The following is a 19,347-nucleotide window of genomic DNA, read 5'->3' as shown; positions in this document are numbered from 1 at the left end:
GCCCCTCTGCTAATCCTCCAATGCCAGTCTCCAGCCTCCATTCCACCTCCCCCCCCACCTCGTCCCCTCCTACTCTCCTAATACCAGCTCCCAAATCCCCTCCCCAACTCCCCCATGACCACTTTCAAGCACCTCCCCCTCACTTTCAGGTCTCATATCCCCATCCCAGGAGCCCCCCAACTTTTTCATGGCCCCTTCCTAGGCCCCCCAGTAGGAGACCTTTGCCAGTCCCCCTAGACACCGCCCCAACACTCTCATGACCCCCTCCTCTCTCTCATATCAGCTCCCAGACGCCCCCAGCTCTGCCCCAGGCCCCGCCCTCGCGGGTTCCTTGACTCAGGGCGGCTTCTCGCGTGCGTCCCCAGCTCCTGCCCGGCAGCCCGGCGCTCCGTCCCGGGCCGGCGGCCCCAGCTAGCCGCCGCCGCCGCCGGCCCCGCCCCCGGGCACCATGCTGCCCTCGCAGGAAGCCTCCAAGCTCTACCACGAGCACTACATGCGGAACTCGCGGGCCATCGGCGTGCTGTGGGCCATCTTCACCATCTGCTTCGCCATCATCAACGTGGTGGTCTTCATCCAGCCCTACTGGGTGGGCGACAGCGTGAGCACTCCTAAGCCTGGCTACTTCGGCCTCTTCCACTACTGCGTGGGCAGCGGGCTGGCGGGCCGCGAGCTCACCTGCCGGGGCTCCTTCACCGACTTCAGCACCATCCCGTCCAGCGCCTTCAAGGCGGCCGCCTTCTTCGTGCTGCTCTCCATGGTGCTGATCCTCGGCTGCATCACCTGCTTTGCGCTTTTCTTCTTCTGCAACACGGCTACGGTCTACAAGATCTGCGCCTGGATGCAGCTCTTGGCAGGTAGGGGAGGGGATGGGCAGAACCCCCGGAACAGGCGCCGAGGACGGGGCTCCTTCCTGCCAGGTCCCCTTCCTGAAGGAGTCAGATAGATTCTGCTTCTCTGTTAAGACACACACCTCCTTGGCTGACGGACCCTCAGTGGCTGCTGGGGAGGGGGTGTGCTGGAGAGAGACACCTTAGGGCAGGGGACAGAGCCTTAGGACTGGGTAGGTGGGTCTGTATGCTTGGATATGGGCAGACTGCGTTTATTGATGGGTTAGCATCATGTTAGTGTCTCTAAGGGTCTCTGTTGGCTATCTTGGGGGAAATATTTATCTGAATGAGCGGTTGCTGTAGGTATGATCGATTTCTGTTATGTTGAAAAAAAGCATGAGATGGGGAATCAAGAGTTCTGGCTTAGACTTTTAACTTGCTGACACTATCAACTTGGGTATTTCACTTTACTTCTCTGAGGCTCGGTTTCCTCATCTGTAGAACAGTGGAGAGGATTTCAAAAGGACAAACAAAAGAGTGTTTTGTAGCATTTAAAATGCTGTGATGGGGTGGGAGAGGCTGTCTATAGTGCTTATCCAATGTTTAAGATGTGAGTGGTTGAAAGCACTGGGTAACATGTGTCTCTGGAGGGCAGGTCTCCATCCCCCACCCCCACCTTTGCACCAGGCAGGAAAGTTCTGGTGCCATGCCCAATGGGAATGAGTCCCTGGGACCCTCTGAAATGCTTGACCAAGACAGTCATCTTACCCTAAGAACCAGAGAAGGCCCTTTTGGGAATGAGAAATGCTGAGATAGTTTTCCAGGATCCATTAGAGTCCCCCACTTCCACCTACCTTTCTGTCAGAGACAGATTTTGAAGACTCAGCAACTTGGGCTTTTGCCTAATTGCTGGCAGGGAAGAGAGTTGGTCTGGGGAAAGTGGGGCCAGGGGATGGGAGCGGTGAGGGAGGAGAGCAGGTGAAGGGAAAAGTTTGGAGGCTTCCAGGAATGAGAAAGAGAAGGGGGAAATGTGATTATCATCAGCAGAGATTTTTTTTTTTTTTAAATAAGCACCTCAGGACATTCAACAAGTGTCTGCCATTCCAAAAGAGACCCCCTGGAGGAGGCGTTATATCACTTGCTGATTATTCCGTTGCTCAAAGCATTGCAGAGAATTAGCTTTGGAGCATGGGGTGTAATCACTTGAATATTTTTATTGAGAAGAAACCTCTATCTTTTTTTTTTTTGAGATGGAGTCTCCCTTGTTGCCCAGGCTGGAGTGCAGTGGCACAATCTCGGTTCACTACAACCTCTGCCTCCCAGGTTCAAGCAATTCTTCTGCCTCAGCCTCCTGAGTAGCTGGGACTACAGATGCATGCCCCACGCCTGGCTAATTTTTGTATTTTTAGTAGAGACGGGGTTTAACCATGTTGGCCAGGCTGGTCTCAAACTCCTGACCTCATGATCTGCCCGCCTCAGCCTCCCAAAGTGCTGGGATTACAGGCGTGAACCACCGCACCCGGCCTGAAACCTCTATCTTTTAAAGGAGGAATGTAACTTTTGGAGATGGATGGAAGTCACTCCAGGTCAAGTAGAGAGAATACCATGGGTGATCAAATCGATAACTGTCACTTGGAATGACAGCCAAGGTGTGAGTATAAAATCATGAAGCTGGTCTATTTCCACAAGAGGACTTTTACAAATGCAGGGAGGAATTACTGCCTCATTGGAAAAATTGCCCAAACTCCTAAAAGGACTACTCTGAAGAAGGCAGAGGTGGACATTCTAATGGACTTGTTTCAAATTCATCTCACCCAACTCAATTTAGATGTGGATTTTTTAGGATCATTGAAGAGGATGAGAAAGGTGAACTATAGGATGTGAGGAATATGGCTCCATACTTCTCTGTGGTACCCAGGGAGGTGATATTATATATTTCTAGTCTATTTCTCCTACAAAGGCAAACTGGAACCCTCAATTCATCAACCTTAATTTGGAGTCTGCAGATGGGTTGCTGACCTCTTGGCCTTCAAATTCTCTGTAATCTGTGTGGGCTTAATCTTGGAGATTTGATGAATTGTCCAACAACCCCCATACAATCATAGATTTTCAGGGACCTTACAGATCATCTCCTTCAAATCTCACCTTCCCCTCCCCCTGTTTCAGAGAGAGGAAACTGAGTATAGAGACGGGAAGGGCTTACTTGAAGTCACACAGCTGGTAAGGGAGGAAGCTAGTTTTACAACTGGGGGTTCTTGACTTCTGACTCAGGACACTTTTCCTTGCATTACTGTCCCACCCATGTGGACTGAGGGGGCAGTTGGCAGAGTTGAGCAGTTTATTCCATTTTGTTCAGAGATTTCTGAGTTCTCTGGGTGAGTGACTGATTCACTTTGGTTAATAAAGTGACACCAGGACAGAGGCTAGAGCACTGGACTACAGAGTGTTGGAATGGGGGTTCTTGGCTGACTTGGATCTGTGACTCACCGTGTAGTGATAATTAAGCCTTTTAGTTTAAATCTCAGTTTCCCAGTAGGGGATGGGGAGCAGGTAGGTAAGCTGATTTAAAGTATCTCTTGGGGGCTGGGCGCAGTGGCTCATGCCTGTAATCCCAGCATTTTGGGAGGCTAAGACGAGCAGATCACCTGAGGTCGGGAGTTTAAGACCAGCCTGACCAACACGGAGAAACCCCATCTCCACTAAAAATAAAAAAAATTAGCCAGGCGTGGTGGCGGATGCCTGTAATCCTAGCTACTTGGGAGGCCGAGGCAGAAGAATCTCTTGAACCTGGGAGGTGGAGGTTGTGGTGAGCTGAGATGGCACCATTGCACTCCAGCCTGCGCAACAAGAGTGAAACTCCGTCTCAAAAATAAATAAATAAATAAAATAAAGTATCTTCTGGTCAGACATGGTGGCTCATGCCTATAATTCCAGCACTTTGGGAGGCTGAGGTGGGAAGATTGCTTGAGGCCAGTAGTTGGAGACTAGCCTGTTTTTTGTTTGGTTTATATCTGCGAAAAATAATACAAAATAAGTAAAAAATAAAGTATCTCTTTCAGCCCTGTGGGGATCCTAGAACAACTTTTCCATCAAGATCATTCTATTCAGAAAGTGATAAATCAGTCATCCTTAGAGGAACTGTGGAGAATCAAAGAGCTTTGTTTGTGTCAGATAAGCATTAAAGTGCCTATCATATGATTTTGTTCCTGTTAACTTTTATTCAAGTATTTTAGGGTCTTCTGAGTACAGAGCATGGGGCCACTGGAAAAATACAAAAAGACATTTATTCTTTTGTTTGTTTTTCACCCGCTCTGTAATCATCCCGATGCTTAGTCCTATAATAGTGAGATGCATAAGACATCATCCCTGTCTCTAAGGATCTTAAGTCTATACAATGCAATTCCTGCTCTCAGGGAGCATACTCTTTAGTTAGGTCACTATATTAGTCAGCAGGCTTTCAGTGGCAAATGACAGAAACCAAACTCGAGCTGGCTTAAATAAATTAGAATAAAATAAAGAGGCTAGGGTTTATCGGCTCACTTAATTTGAAAGTCAAGAGTATTTGGCTTCGGGCATGGACAGAGCCAGAAGCTCAAATCACGCCATGAAGAATCTGTGTCTCTCCATTTCTTGGTTCCTCTGTGTTTGCTCATTTTAAATCCACTACTGTCTTCAAGGTGACAAATAAGGCTACTAGTAGCTCTAATTTACATTGTTTCAGCTTAGCAATGCCTGTGGAAAAAGAAGAATTCCAGCAAACATTCCAGGGCTGAGGCTGCAGATTAGCCCAGTTTGGTCAAGTGTCCACCTCTTAATTAATCATGGTGACTTTGTTTACGGCCCGAGCTACATGCCCATCCCTGGAACCACACATGGACTGATAGTGGAGAAAGGTCGATTTCCTCAAAGGTACATCAAGTGTGAGCAGTGGAAGAGGGGTAGCATGGGCAATACAAGCACCAAGCTCCCATCTCAACCCTCAGTAGTTAGGACTACAGGCACACACCACCATGCCTGGTTAATTATTTCATTATTTATTTTTGAGATGGAGTCTTGCTCTGTTGCCCAGGCTGGAGTGAGGTGGCATGATCTTGGTTCACTGCAACCTCAACCTCCTGAGTTCAAGCCATTTCTGGCTAGTTTTTGTATTTTTTAGTAGAGATGGGGTTTCACCATGTTGGCCAGGCTGGTCTTGAACTCCTGAGCTCAAGTGATTGGCCCACCTCAGCCTTTGTTTTATTTTTTGTAGAGACAGGATCTCACTATGTTTTCCAGACTGTTCAACTCTTGGCCTCAAGTGATTCTCCCACCTCAGCCTCCCAAAGTGCTGAGATTATAGGCCTGAGCCACTGTGCCTGGTCTATTTCCCCGGGTCTTGTTTCAGATTTGATTTGAGATTTTATTCTTCCACTGTCTTTGTTGTATGTCCATGATAACTGATAAACACATTGAGAGAATTTCCTTCCTCTCTCCCTCCTCCCCTCCCTCTTTCCTCCGTTCCTCCCTCATTTCTTTCTTCCTCCCCCAACTCTCCCTTCCTTCCTCTCTCTCTTTTTAGTACTTTCAAGTGGCTGTTTTACTTTCTTTCCTCTCTTCTACTGTTCTCCTTTCCTTCCCTCCCTTTACTTTTGCCTCGCTTTCCTCTCCCCACCCCACTTCTTTTCTTTCTCACATAAACCGTTTACTAACAGCACCATGTGTCTGTCAGGCACTGTGCTAGCCTCTAGAGATCCTGAGTAAGAATCCTTGCTCCCAGAGAGCTCATAGTCTGATGGGAGAGGCAGAAAGCAAACACAGATCATCACAATGTGGTACAATACATGAAATGGGAGATTCATGCACAGGGTATTCTGAGGGCAGGGAGGGCACTTCCAACATAGTTAAGGACAGCTGGGGAGATTTTCCAAAAAGGTTAACATTTGAGCTGAGTCTTAAAGGATGGGTAGGAAAGAGGAAGAGGATGATCAAAGGCATAGAGGTGAGAATAGCTACTGTGTCTGGGGACTCTAAGGAACTAGGCCAGGAAAGGTAAGAGTTGAGACTGGGGAAGTGGGCTGGAGCTGGACTGTAGAGACCTTCTAAGTCATGGTAAGAAGTTCAGACTTTGTTTTTGTTTGTTTTGAGACAGAGTCTGACTCTATCGCCTGGTCCGGAGTGCAGTGCTGTGATCTCAGCTCACTGCAACCTCTACCTCCTGGGTTCAAGCAATTTTCCTGCTTCAGCCTTGTGAGTAGCTGGGATTACAGGTGCCTGCCACCATACCTAGCTAATTTTTGTATTTTTAGTAGAGATGGGGTTTCACCATGTTTGCCAGGCTGGTCTTGAACTCCTGACCTCAGGTGGCTACCTTAGTATCCCAAAGTGCTGGGATTACAGGCATGAGCCACCATGCCTGACCTGACTTTATTTGTAGATAGCAGTTCATTTTTGAAGGTTTTTATTTTTATTTTTTCCAGACTTTTGAATTTTTGGAAAAGTAATACATGTACACAAGACAAAATTTGGAAGGCAAAAAGGGCACACAGGCAGACATAAGTCTCCTTTACATCCTCACCCCCACCTGTTTCTCCCAGAGACAACTCCATTACCAGTTTGAGTACCCTTTCCAAAAAATTTCTTAAATATGCAAGCAAATGCAAACATGTTTTTAAAAAAAATATAAATAGCGTATTAATTATCTATAGCTGCATAACAAATTACCCCAAGCTGGGCACAGTGGCACTCACGTGTAAGCCTAGCACTTTGAGAGGCTGAGGTGGGCTGATCAGTTGAGCCCAGGAGTTTCAGATCAGCCTGGGCAACATGGTGAAACTCCGTCTCTACAAAATCATACAAAAACTAGCTGAGCGTTGTGGCACATTCCTGTATTCCCAGCTACTCAGGAGGCTGAGGTGAGAGGGTCACTGAGCCCAGAGAGGTCAAGGCTGCATTGAGCCATGATTGTGCCACTGCACTCTAGCCTGAGTGACAGAGTGAGACCTTGTTTCAAAAACACAAAACCCAAAACAAACAAACAAACAAAAAACTTACCCCACAACTTAATCACCTGAATCAACAAGCATTTATAATCTTTGTTTCTATGAAGACACAGGACTTTGGGAGCAGCTTAGATGGGCAGGTAGCTGTGGCTCAGGGTTTCTCATGAAGTTGTAACCAAGACCTCAGCTGGGGGTGCAGTCATCCTAAGGATGACTGGGCTGGAGGACCCACTTTTAAGTTCATTCTTGTGGGTGCTGGCAGGAGACCTCAGAATGAGTGCTCTGAGAGAGAAAAAGGAAGAAGCCATGCTGCCCATCCCCTTTTTGTGGCAAGGATTGTATTGAGATATAATTCATATGTCATGTAATTCACCCGTATCAAATGAACTATTACATGGTTTTTAGTACATTCATGGAGTTATGCGTCCATGACCACAACCAGTTTCTCAAGAAGAAACCTCAGATACTTTAGCTGTCACTCCTCAACTCCTGGCCCCCTATCCTCCTCAGCCCTAAGCAGCCACTAATTTACTTTCTGTCTCTATATATTAGCCTATTCTAGACAATTCATATAAATGGGATCATGTAACATGTGACTTTTTTTGTGTGTGTGTGTGCTAGGGTCTTGCTCTGTTGCCCAAGCTGGAGTACAGTGTTGCAGTCATAGCTCACTGCAGCCTCAATCTCTTGGGCTCAAGTGATCCTCCCACCTCAGCCTCCCAAGTAGCTGGGACTACAGGCACGTGTCACCATGCCTGGCTAATTTTTTAAAAAATTTTGTAGAAACGAGGTATCTCTATGTTGCCCAGGCTGGTCTTGAACTCCTGAACTCAAGCAGTCCTTCTGCCTCGATCTCCTCAAGTGGTGGGATTTCAGGTATGAGCCACCACTTATTATTTTTTTCTTTTTGAGACAGAGTCTCGCTCTGTCACCCAGGCTGGAATGCAGTGGTGTGATCTCAGCTCACTGCAACCTCCACCTCCCAGGTTCAAGCTATTCTTGTGCCTCAGCCTCCCAAGTAGCTGGGATTATAGGCACACACCACCACACCTGGCTAATTTTTGTAGTTTTAGTAGAGATGAGGTTTCACCATGTTGGCCAGGCTGGTCTCAATCTCCCAACCTCAGGTGATCCGGCCCACCTCAGCCTCCACAGGTGTGAGCCACTGTGCCTGGCCTTGTGTACAAGTTTCCAGGTAGACATGTGCCTTCATTTCTTTTGGGTACATACCTAGAAGTAGGATTTCCAGGACAAATAGCAACTCTGTATTTAAAATTTTGAGAAACTGGCAGATGGTTCCCAAAGTGGCTTGCCAAATCCAAGATCACAAAAATTTACCCCTGTGTTTTCTTCTAAAAGTTTTGTAGTTTTGGCTCTTACATTTAAGTCTTTGATCTACCTTTCTTTTTAGGCGAAGTTTTGCTTTGTCACCCAGGCTGGAGTGCAGTGGTGCAATCTCGACTCACTGCAACCTCTGCCTCCCAGGTTCAAGCAATTCTCCTGCCTCAGCCTCCCTATTAGCTGAGATTACAGGTGCTTGCCACCATACCTGGTTAATTTCCATATTATTAGTTAGAGACAGGTTTTTACCACGTTGGCCAGCCTGGTCTCAAACTCCTGACCTCAGGTGATCCACCTGCCTCAGCCTTCCAAAGTGCTGGGATTACGGGTATGAGCCACTGTGTCCAACCTTTGAGCCACTCTGAGTAAATTTTTATATATGGTGTGAGATACGAGGTCTGAATTTATACTTTTGCATGTGGCTATTCAGTTTCCCAGCACTAAGATTGTTCTTTTTTCATTGAATGGTTCTAGTACTCTTGTCAAATGTCAATTGACCATAGATACTTAGATTACTTTCTAGACTCTCAGTTCTATTCCATTGGTCTATATATCTATCCTTATGCCAGACTAGACTGTCTTTTAAAAATTTTAATTTTATTTTATTTACTTTTATTTTTTATTTTATTTTTTTGAGACAGGGTCTCACTCTGTCACCCAGGCTGGAGTACAGTGGTGTGATCATGGCTCACTGCAGCCTCAACCTCCTGGGCTCAACTGATCTCCCACCTTAGCCTCCCCAGTAGATGGGACCACAGGCTTGCACCACCATGCCTTGCTAATTTTTTTTTTCTTAATTTTTGAAGAGACAGGGTCTTGCTATATTGCCCAGGCTGGTCTCAATCTGCTGGGCTCAAGCAATCCTCCCTCTCAGCCTCTCAAAGTACTGGGATGACAGGCATGTACCATTGTGACCAGCCCAGGCTGTCTTGATTACTGTTGATTTCTAGTCAGTTTGAAATCAGGAAGTGTGAGTCCTCCAACTTAGTTCTTCATTTTCAAGGTTGTTCTGGCTATCACACTGCCTTTTATGTCTTGATAGCAGACATCATGAACCATCACTTATGCCACACTCTATTAGTAGAAGTAAGTTCCTAAATCCAGCCCACATTCTAGAGGAGAATTAGGATCCTTCTCCTGAAGGGAGGAATATAAAATAATTTGTTTACATATTTCCAAGCCACCACTAATGGTAAATACTAAACACTTGGTTCTGTGGCTTGCTTTCTTACTCAACAATACATCTTGGAGATAGTTCCATATCAGTGTGTAAAGAACCACCTTTTTCTTAACAACTGCATAATAAACTTTTTTTTTTTTTGAGATAGAATCTTGCTCTTGTCCTCCAGGCTGAAGTGTAGTGGCATGATCTCGGCTCAGTGCAACCTCCATCTCCCGGGTTCAGGCGATTCTCCTGCCTCCCGAGTAGCTGGGATTACAGGCACCTGCCACCAGCCTTGGCTAATTTTTGTATTTTTAGTAGAGACAGGGTTTCACCATGTTGGTCAGGCTAGTCTCGAACTCCTGACCTCAGGTGATCCGCCCCGCCTCGGCCTCCCAAAGTACTGGGATTACAGGTGTGAGCCTCTTCGCCCAGCCAACAACTGCATAATAAACTTTTCTATAGATGCATCATGATTTAATTAATATTTATTTACAATATTTTGCTATAATAATGCTTCAGTGAATAATGTTATATGTAAATAATCTAATACATGTGTAAATATAATTCTAAAGCCCTAGAAGGGGAATTGCTGGATTAAGTGGTATATACATTTACAATTTGACAGATCCATCAACAGTGCCCTTCACAGAGGTTGTACAAAGTTACACTCCCACCAGCGACGTATGGTAGTACCTGTTTCTCCATGTCCTTGCCAACTGAGCGTATTATCAAATATTTCATTTTTTTCCAACTTCATAGATAGAAAACACTCCCTTATTGTGGTAATTTGCCTTTCTATTATTATGAATGACATAGAATACCTCTTTTATATATATAATTGTTATATTATATATATATATTTAAACTGTCTTAAATTTTTGAAAATCAATATAATGGTCTTTTTCCACTTTGATTTGTAAGAGCTCTTTATCTACTAAGAAAGGTAGCCTTCTGTATGTGAGATGACTTACAAAAATTGCTTCCCACTTTATCTTTTGACTTTGTCTATGGATTTTTTTTCCCATTGGGAAATTGTTTTCTTCTTACCATAAACAAATCATCAGTTTTCTCTTTTATGGCTGCTGGGTTTAGTGTTAAACCTAGAAAGGCTCTGAAGTGTTTCAAGACTGAGGGGAACATGATTGGATCTGGTTGTTGGTGGAGAGGATGGATTGGAGGTGTCAGGAGGACAAGGGTTGGACTATTCTCTCTCTCTTTTTTTTTAAGACGGAGTTTCGGGCCGGGCACGGTGGCTCACGCCTATAATCCCAGCACTTTGGGAGGCCGAGGCGGGTGGATCACGAGGTCAAGAGATCGAGACCATCCTGGTCAACATGGTGAAACCCCGTCTCTACTAAAAATACAAAAAATTAGCTGGGCATGGTGGCGCGTGCCCGTAATCCCAGCTACTCAGGAGGCTGAGGCAGGAGAATTGCCTGAACCCAGGAGGCGGAGGTTGCGATGAGCTGAGATCGCGCCACTGCACTCCAGCCTGGGTAACAAGAGCGAAACTCCATCTCAAAAAAAAAAAAAAAAAAAAAAAGACTGAGTTTCGCTCTATCACCCAGGCTGGAGTGCAATGGCGCAATCTTAGCTCACTGCAACCTCTGCCTCCTGGGTTCGAGCGATTCTTCTGCCTCAGCCTCCCAAGTAGCTGGAACTACAGGCGCTCGCTACCACGCCCAGCTAATTATTGTATTTTTTAGTAGAGATGGGGTTTCGCCATGTTGGCCAGGCTAGTCTAGAACCCCTGACCTCAAGTGATCCACCCACTTTGGCCTCCCAAAATGCTGAGATTACAGGTATGAGCCCCTACACCCGGCCCCAGAGCAGTTTAATGCATTATGAGTGCCCTGGATCAAGAATCTGTACCTGGCACATAGGTGTTTAATTAGTGTCTATTGAATGAATGAATGATGATATCAGATTTAAGTCTCAGCTCTGCCACCCATTCCTTTGAAGGAAGCACAGTTTAGTGGTCAGAAAACCTGAATTTGGGCCAGATGTGGTGGCTCATAACTATAATCCCAGCACTTTGAGAAGCTGAGGTGAGCAGATCACCTGAGTTCAGGAGTTCCAGACAAGTCTGGCCAACGTTGGGGAATCCCATCTCTACTAAAAATACAAAAAAATTAGCCAGGCATGGTGGTGTGCATCTATAATCCCAGCTACTCAGGAGGCTAAGGCAGGAGAATCACTTGAACCTGGGAGGCAGAGGTTGCAGTGAGCCAAGATCATGCCACTGCACTCTAGCTTGGGTGGCAAAGCAAGACTCCATTTAAAAAAAAAATCAGGCCAGGCGTGGTGGCTCATGCCTGTAATCCCAGCACTTTGGGAGGCTGAGGCAGGCGGATCACGAGGTCAGGAGTTTGAGACCAGCCTGACCAACGTGGTGAAACCCATCTCTACTAAAAATACAAAAAAAAAATAGCTGGGCATGGGGGCACGCGCCTGTAACCCCAGCTACTCAGGAGGCTAAGGCAGGAGAATCTCTTGAATATGGGAGGCGGAGGTTGCAGTGAGCCAAGATCGCGTCACTGCACTCCAGCCTGGGTGACAGAGTGAGACACCATCTCAAAAAGAAAAAGAAAGAAAGAAGTAAGAAAGGGAGGAAGGAAGGTAGGAAATCTGAATTAGGAAGGAAGGAACGAAGGAAAGAAGGAGGAAGGAAACTTGAATTTGAGTCCTGATCGTGGGGTTACCAACTAAGTGTTATCAGGAATCTTACCTGCTTTCTGAGTCTCAATTTACTCACCTATAAAATGGTGACAATAGTAACTGGCTCATGGGGCTGTTGAAGGATTGATTGTGAATTTCTCTGTACACCATGGCATAAACAAAACCCTTTAAGTGTTAGCAATTATTATTTGTTGCTGTGTGACCAGAATCAAATTACTTTGGCTTCAGCTTTCCAACATTCCATGGCCTGTGCTAGAACAAGGGAGAAAGGATTGAAAAGTGGGAAGAGTTGGGAGAGGAGCCTGCAGAAGTAGTTAGGGCTGGCTTATGGAGGGCCTTGACAGTGGCTTTGGAGTTTGGGTCTTATTCTTAGATAATGAACAATCACTTTCAGGCATGCAAGTGACCAGGGCCAGATGTGGGTTTAGAAAGATGGCTTGAGAGGCTGCTGCAGAGAATGGACCGGTTGGAGGCTTGATGGGAGCAGAGTGCCCAGGAAGAAGGTGGTCCAGGTGAGAGATGCCAAGGATGGCGGAGGTAGAGGAGGAGAAAGATTGGAGGCTTATTTAGAAGACCAAAGGCTGTGTTGAGTTTGAAGACAAGGCAGTTGTTATGATGACTGCAAGTTTCTTATGGATGATTGATTGGATCTATGGAGTGACATTCACAAAGGACGTAGGATGAAGATCAGATATGAGGCAGAGGAAGAGAAGGTCTGTTTGGGAAACACTGATTTTGAGGTTCTTATGGGATGTGCAAGAGGAAAGGTCCAGTGAGTGTTTGGATACTGAAGTCTGGGGATAAGGAGAAGGTCTCTGCTGTGGACGGCGATTTGAGGCATCATTGTATGAATCTAAGCATGGATGAAATTGCCCAGGAAGAATGTATGGAGGGAGAAGAGACAGCCTAGGGAAGAGCAAACTTAAGGGGCATGTGGAAGAGGAGGAGCCAGAAAAACTAACTGCGAGACGAGTCAGAGCTGGAGGAGGCAAATTAGCAACTGAGGGGCTGAGGAAGACAGGCTCGAGGAAGGCTGCATGTCTGGAGGAGAAGGTGGACTTGGAAGGGATGGAGAGAACAGCAGGAGGCTTTTCACCAAATCCTAGAGGTGGATATGGCAGAGCCAGCCTAGGACAATAGGGGGAACCCGAGGAGGGACAGATGCTGAGGTTATTAACAGGCTGTGGACTCCATGTAGGCTGGGCCTAGGGTGGCAGGTAAGAGTAAATGCTGTTAACAAATAATTACCACACAAAGTGATGGGGGTTCCATCTCTCCATGAGGCATCTGTGATGCCAGATGCAATTATTTGTTTTCCCAACAGTGCCCCCCTCCAAAACTGTGAGCCCCTCAAGATCTGGAACCATGAGTTGAGACTGAATGACTTAGAGGAAGAGTGTTCCAGGTACAGGGGATGAATTTGACACGTTTTCAGGGACAGAAAGGAGGGCAGTGTGGCCAGACTGCAAGCAAGAGGCTGAATGGCACCAGAGGAAATGGAGGGAGGCGGGGGCCTGGAAGCCACAGTCAACTGTTGCCAGGATTTTATTCTGAATGCCATGGGGAGACAGTTAAGTAGGAGAGTAATACCTTCTGGTTTCTTTCTTTCATTTTTTTTTTAAAGACAGGGTCTTGCTCTGTTGCCCAGGCTGGAGTACAGTGGCACAATTATAGCTCACTGCAGCCTCAGATTCCTGAGCTCAAGTGATCCTCCCATTTCAGCCTTCTGAGTAGCTGGGACTACAGTTGTGCACTACCACACCTGCTAATTTTTTTTAGAGATGGGGTCTCACTGTGTTGCCCAGGCTGATCTTGAACTCCTGGCCTCAAGCAGTCCTCTCACTTCATTATTCCAGAGTGCTGGGATTACAGGCATGAGCCACTGTGTCCGGCCATGATACCATTTGTTTTTGAATGTTCATTCTGATGCTGAATGGGGAACAGGTGACAGTGGGTCAGGGGTAGAAGCAGAGAAACCAGTTTGAGGGTGACTGTGGCAATCAGGGAGGAAGATCATGGGTCCTGAAACAAGGTGGTAGCTAGCAGTGGAGATGGGGAGAAGGGGTCTGGCGCTGGACATTTTTTGGAGGTTGAGCCAGTCAGCCTTGCAAATGGATTGGGTGTGGGAGGTGAGGAAAAGGGAGGAGCTAGGATACTTCCCGGGCTGCCCTCAGCATCTGGGTTGTTGGATGGGACAGGAGACCCCTCCTAGATGCTGATAGGGGCATTAAGATTGGGCCTGGATCTCTCATTTTAGAAGGAAAAGCTCAGCCTCCCTTGTAAGATAAGCCCCTGCCCTGGATGGGCAGAAACAGAGCCGGGTGCTCAGACCTAGTAGAGAGGGCCTGTGGACAGGCATCCCCAACCCACCTCCCAAACTTCCTTCTCCTGGGAGATCTCCCAGTGAGACAATTGTCACCACAGCCCCCTTGTGTCCTTGGGAAGCCATTCCCTTTGAAAGCTGTGGTCCCCTGGCCAGACCCGGTGGCTCACGCCTGTTATCCCAGCACTTTGGGTGAGGCGGGCAGATCACCTGAAGTCAGGAGTTCGAGACCAGCCTAGCCAACATGGCGAAATCCTGGCTCTAAAAAAATACAAAAATTAGCTGAGTGTGGTGGTACATGCCTGTAGTTCCAGCTACTCAGGAGGCTGAGGCCGGGGAACCACTTGAACCTGGGAAGCAGAGGTTGCAGTGAGCCAAGATCACACCACTGCACTGCAGCCTGGTGATAAGGGTGAGACTTCATCTCAAAAAAAAAAGAAAGAAAGAAAGAAAGAGGCCGAGCATGGTGGCTCACGCCTGTAATCTCAACACTTTGGGAGGCAGAGGCAGGTGGATCACCTGAGGTCAGGAGTTCAAGACCAGCCTGGCCAACATGGTGAAACCCTGTCTTTAAAAAAAGAAAGAAAGAGAGAAAGAAAGAAAGAAAGAAAGAAAGCTGTGGCCCTAGTGTGAACAGAAATCATTCACTGGACTCCCCTCAGCCCCAAACCCAGCCAGGTCCAGGTTCTTCTGGAAAAACCTTCCTAAATCGAAGGAGAGACTGTCAGAGGACACAAGCAGATGGCTGTGTATTCTGTGCTACACTGATTCTTTGTATATCTCACCTTTTCTAAGTTGTATTTCTTTTAAAAAATTATCACTGGTCTTTGTGGAAAAATTGGAGAATATATTTTGAGCAGAATTACACCCATACCTGCATGGTCTCTACTCATAACAGTATAGAGTGCTGGTTAGAAGCAGGCTGTCTGGGTGCAAATCCTGCAACTTACCAGTTGTGTGACCCTGGATAACTTGGATAACCTCGAACCTCTTGCACCTCAGTGTCCTCATCTGTAAAAAGAAGATAATAACAGTATCTGTGCCATAGAGTTGTGGGAATTAAATGAACTAACATGTGTAAAGTACTTATTATAGCACCTGGCATGGTAAATTCTGTATAGCTATTTGCTGTCACTGTGTGAACATTTTTCTAAAAAAGAAATTATGCTGTGCGTTATTTTTAAAAGCCTTTTGAAACCTAATACATCATGAGTATTTCTTATATGTCATTAAACCTTCCTCAATATACTTTTAGTAGCTGAATAGTATTCCGTGGTATGTAAGAGCTATATTCCTGTATTGATAAAGTAGGGGCTTTTGTCTTTCCTTCCTTCCTTCATTATTTCTCCTCCTTCTCCTCCCCTTGCTCTTATACCCTCCCTCCTTCTCTTTTTCTTCTCCCTGCCCCATCTCTCTCTTTTATAAACAGCAATGTGATTAATATCCTCATAGCTAAATCTTACAGCACATCCGTGAACACTTATGATAAGTTCCTGAAAATTGGCAAGCTCAATCAAAATGTGTTTAAAGGTTTTATTTTTTGGTTTTTGAGATTAATCCATGATTTCTGTAAGTTACATTTGACCTGTGCATTGCTTTTCTTTGCTGCCTTAATTATTTCATTCCAAGCAAATGAAAATATCTGGCAGTAGTCACTTACTAGCAGCCAACCCCCACCCACTTTATGGTTTCTGTTGGTAATTTATTTAGCTGGCTTCAAATTCAAAAGATGCAACAGGTTATCAGCGAAAAATCTGCTCCTCCAGCTACCCAATGCCCCTCTTTAGAAGGAGCCAAGGTTGTCAGTGTCTTATAAATACGTCCGGAAATAGTTTATGTACCTGCAAGAAAATATACCCCCACATACATATGATTTCCTGCCTCTATTGAAATGGGAACATCATGCAGTATTTGTTACCGTGAGCCTTGCCTATCACTTAGCAGGGTATCCAGAGATCATTCCACATCAGCACCTAAGGAGCTTCCTCATTCTCTTTAATGACTGATTGTATTATTCAATGCTACTGCAGAGGGGCACTATACCTAATCAGTTACCTATTGGTGGGCATTTATTTCCACTGTTTGCTTATTATACATCATGGTAGGCAACTTTTTTTTTTTTTTGAGAAAAGGTCTCGCTCTGTCTCCCAGGGTGGAGTGCAGTGGGACAATCTCAGCTCACTGCAACCTCTGCATCCCAGGCTCAAACGATTCTCCTGCCTCAGCCTCCCAAATAGCTGGGACTACTGCATGGTGGCATGCACCTCCATTCCCGGCTAATGTTTTGGTATTTTTTGTAGAGATGGGGTTTCGCCATGTTGCCCAGGCTGGTCTCAAACCCCTGGGCTCAAGTGGTCCACCTGCCTCAGCCTCCCAGAGTGCTGAAATTATAGGCATAAGCCACTGTGCCCAGCCCTATGTAGCTTTTTTTTTTTAAAGTCACACGTCTACAGCCCAAAGAAAATCACAAAGTGAACGTGACTATGAAAAAAGCACCCAGGTCATAAACCTCATTCCCCCTTCCAGGTACTCCCCCAAAGCTAACCACTATCCTAACTTTTAATCCTATAGACTAGTTTTGGCTGTTTTTGAAATGTATGTAAGTGGAATCAGTTTAGCTTCACATTATGACTGTAAGATTCATGTAGGTTGTTGCAGGTAACCACAGTTTGTCTGTCTTCACTGCTATATACTATCTCATTGGATTAAACTGCACAATTTATTTATCCATTACATTGCTAATAGACACTCGGGTTATTTCCAATCTAGGACTGTGAATAAAGCTCCTACGAACCTTCTAGCACATATGTTTTGGTGAGCTCATCTACACAGTTCAGCTGGGGATAGCCTGAAAAGAGTGGTCTGGGTCTAGGGGATGGTTCACTGGGTTCAACCCCAGCAGACACTACAGCAAGCAGCTTTTGGAGACTGTTATACCCAGTGCTGGATCACCTTCCAGTGCCTGCCCCCTTTGAACTTCTAGACTTTTTCCTTCTCTTGCTGAGGAGGGTCCTAACACATAGCGGACATGTGGCATGGGGTGGGAGGGCGAAGGTTCCTTTGGTAGCTTCTGCAGCCCCACACTGTCCTCCAGGATCCCTGCAGCAGCAGAATCTTCTGCCCCCCAAGACCTGTTTCTCCCCTCTTGCTGAGCTTCCATCTGCAGGGCCTGGGGGACAGGGACCCAGGTATAAAAGCAGGATGTGGCAGATCAGAGAGGCCACATCAGGGGAGAAGGGAGTGGGGCCTCCGGAGAGTCTGTTCAGGGACAGAAGACCCTAAGCACACCCAGTCTGACCCCCTGTAATGGGTGGCAGCTGTGTTGAATCATGCACAGAGGGGCAACTGAACACAAAAAAGGCCTCCCTCTAGGAGTGCCCAGCTGAGCAGGGGCCTCTTGGGTGTAACAGTGTTTTAATGAAACTCTATTAAAAAGCTAAGCATAGGCCAGGTGCAGTGCTTCATGCATGTAACCCCAGCACTTTGGGAGGCCAAGGAGGGAGGCTTGAGGCCAGGAGTTTGAGACAAGCCTGGAAAGAGAGTAACACTCCATTTCTACAAAGTATTTAAAAATTAGCTGGGTGTGGCGGCTCGTGCCTGTAGTCCCAGCTACTGGGGAAGCTGGGGCAGGAGGATCACTTGAGACCAGGTGTTTGAGGCTGCAATGAAACACCTGGGTGACAGGGCAGGCCCTTGCCTCTAAAGTATAAAAACAATAGCTCAAGGCTGGGCACGGTGGCTCATGCCTGTAATCCCAGCATTTTGTGAGGTCGAGGTGGGTAGATCAACTGAGGTGAGGAGTTTGAGACCAGCCTGGCCAACATGGTGAAACTCCATCTCTATAATTTTTAAAAATTAGCTGAGTGTAGTGGCGCACACCTGTAATCCCAGCTACTTGGGAGGCTGAGGCACAAGAATTGCTTGAACCTGGGAGGCGGAGGTTGCAGTGAGCTAAGATTGCACCACTGCACTTCAGCCTGGGTGACAGAGTGAGACTCTATCTCAAAACAACAACAACAACTAAAAAACAATAGCTCAGCATAAAATGCATCATGAAAAGGCTTTACATAAAGGCACATTGATAGCACAAGCTTTAAAGAAAACAAGCACCTAGGCATAAAGTATATGTTCTCTTATTCTTTACCTTTTCTTAGGCTCATCCTAGTTTTATTCCCTAAACTCAAGTAATCTTCCTTTGAACTCTCCTTTCATTTTTTAGTTATTTCTTTTCTTTTTCTGAGACAGAGTCTCACTGTGTTACCCAGGCTAGAATGCAGTGGCCCGATCTCAATTCACTGCAACCACCCCTTCCCAGGTTCAAGTGATTCTCCTGCCTCAGCCTCCCAAGTAGCTGTGATTACAGGTGTGCACTACCACGCCCGGCTAATTTTGTATTTTTAGTAGAGACGGGGTTTTACCTTGTTAGCCAGGCTGGTCTCAAATTGTTACCTCAGGTGATCAACCTGTCTCTGCCTCCCAAAGTGCTGGGATTACAGGCATGAGTCACCATGCTGGGCCGACTTTCTTAGTTATTTCTTAAAAGCTTGAGATGATTTCATTACTTGAAACAGGTGGAATAGGATTAGACATAATAACATTGTTTTAACTAAAAAAACAGTAACATGTAGCCCAGGTGCAGTGCCTCATGCATGTAACCCCAGCATGAGGCACCTTTGGGAGGCCAAGGAGGGAGGCTTGAAGCCAGGAGTTTGAGACAAAACCAGGAGATTTCTTTTCTTTTCTTTTCTTTCTTTCTTTTTTCTTTTCTTTCTTTTTTTTTTTTTTCTCCTGAGATGAAGTCTCACTCTGTTACCCAGGCTGGAATGCAGTGGCCTGATCTCGGCTCACTGCAACCTCCCCTTCCCAGGTTCAAGCGATTCTTCTGCCTCAGCCTCCCAAGTAGCTGTGATTACAGGTGTGCACCACCATGCCCGGCTAATTTTGTATTTTTAGTAGAGACGAGGTTTCACCATGTTGGCCAGGCTGGTCTCGAATTGTTACCTCAGGTGATCCACCCACCTCGGCCTCCCAAAG

At 46.2% G+C, this 19,347-nt stretch overlaps 1 protein-coding gene across 2 annotated transcripts in view; it reads left to right on the top strand.

Moving 5' to 3' along the window:
• Positions 1-448: 448 nt before the first annotated feature.
• LHFPL4 (LHFPL tetraspan subfamily member 4) overlaps positions 449-19,347 on the top strand; it is a 42,714-nt gene continuing 23,815 nt past the window's right edge. For both annotated transcript variants that reach the window (XM_064361963.1, XM_012471367.3), the window contains exon 1: positions 449-854. In XM_064361963.1, coding sequence (XP_064218033.1) covers positions 449-854 — 406 coding nt within the window. The remainder of the gene's footprint in view (positions 855-19,347) is intronic.

The sequence above is a fragment of the Aotus nancymaae genome, unplaced genomic scaffold (assembly GCF_030222135.1).
Source record: "Aotus nancymaae isolate 86718 unplaced genomic scaffold, 86718_ANA_hifiasm-v0.15.2.pri h1tg000046l, whole genome shotgun sequence".
Lineage (NCBI taxonomy): Eukaryota > Metazoa > Chordata > Mammalia > Primates > Aotidae > Aotus > Aotus nancymaae.
The sequence above is the reverse complement of the archived record's forward strand: the minus strand, read 5'-3'. Positions and strand labels throughout refer to the sequence as shown.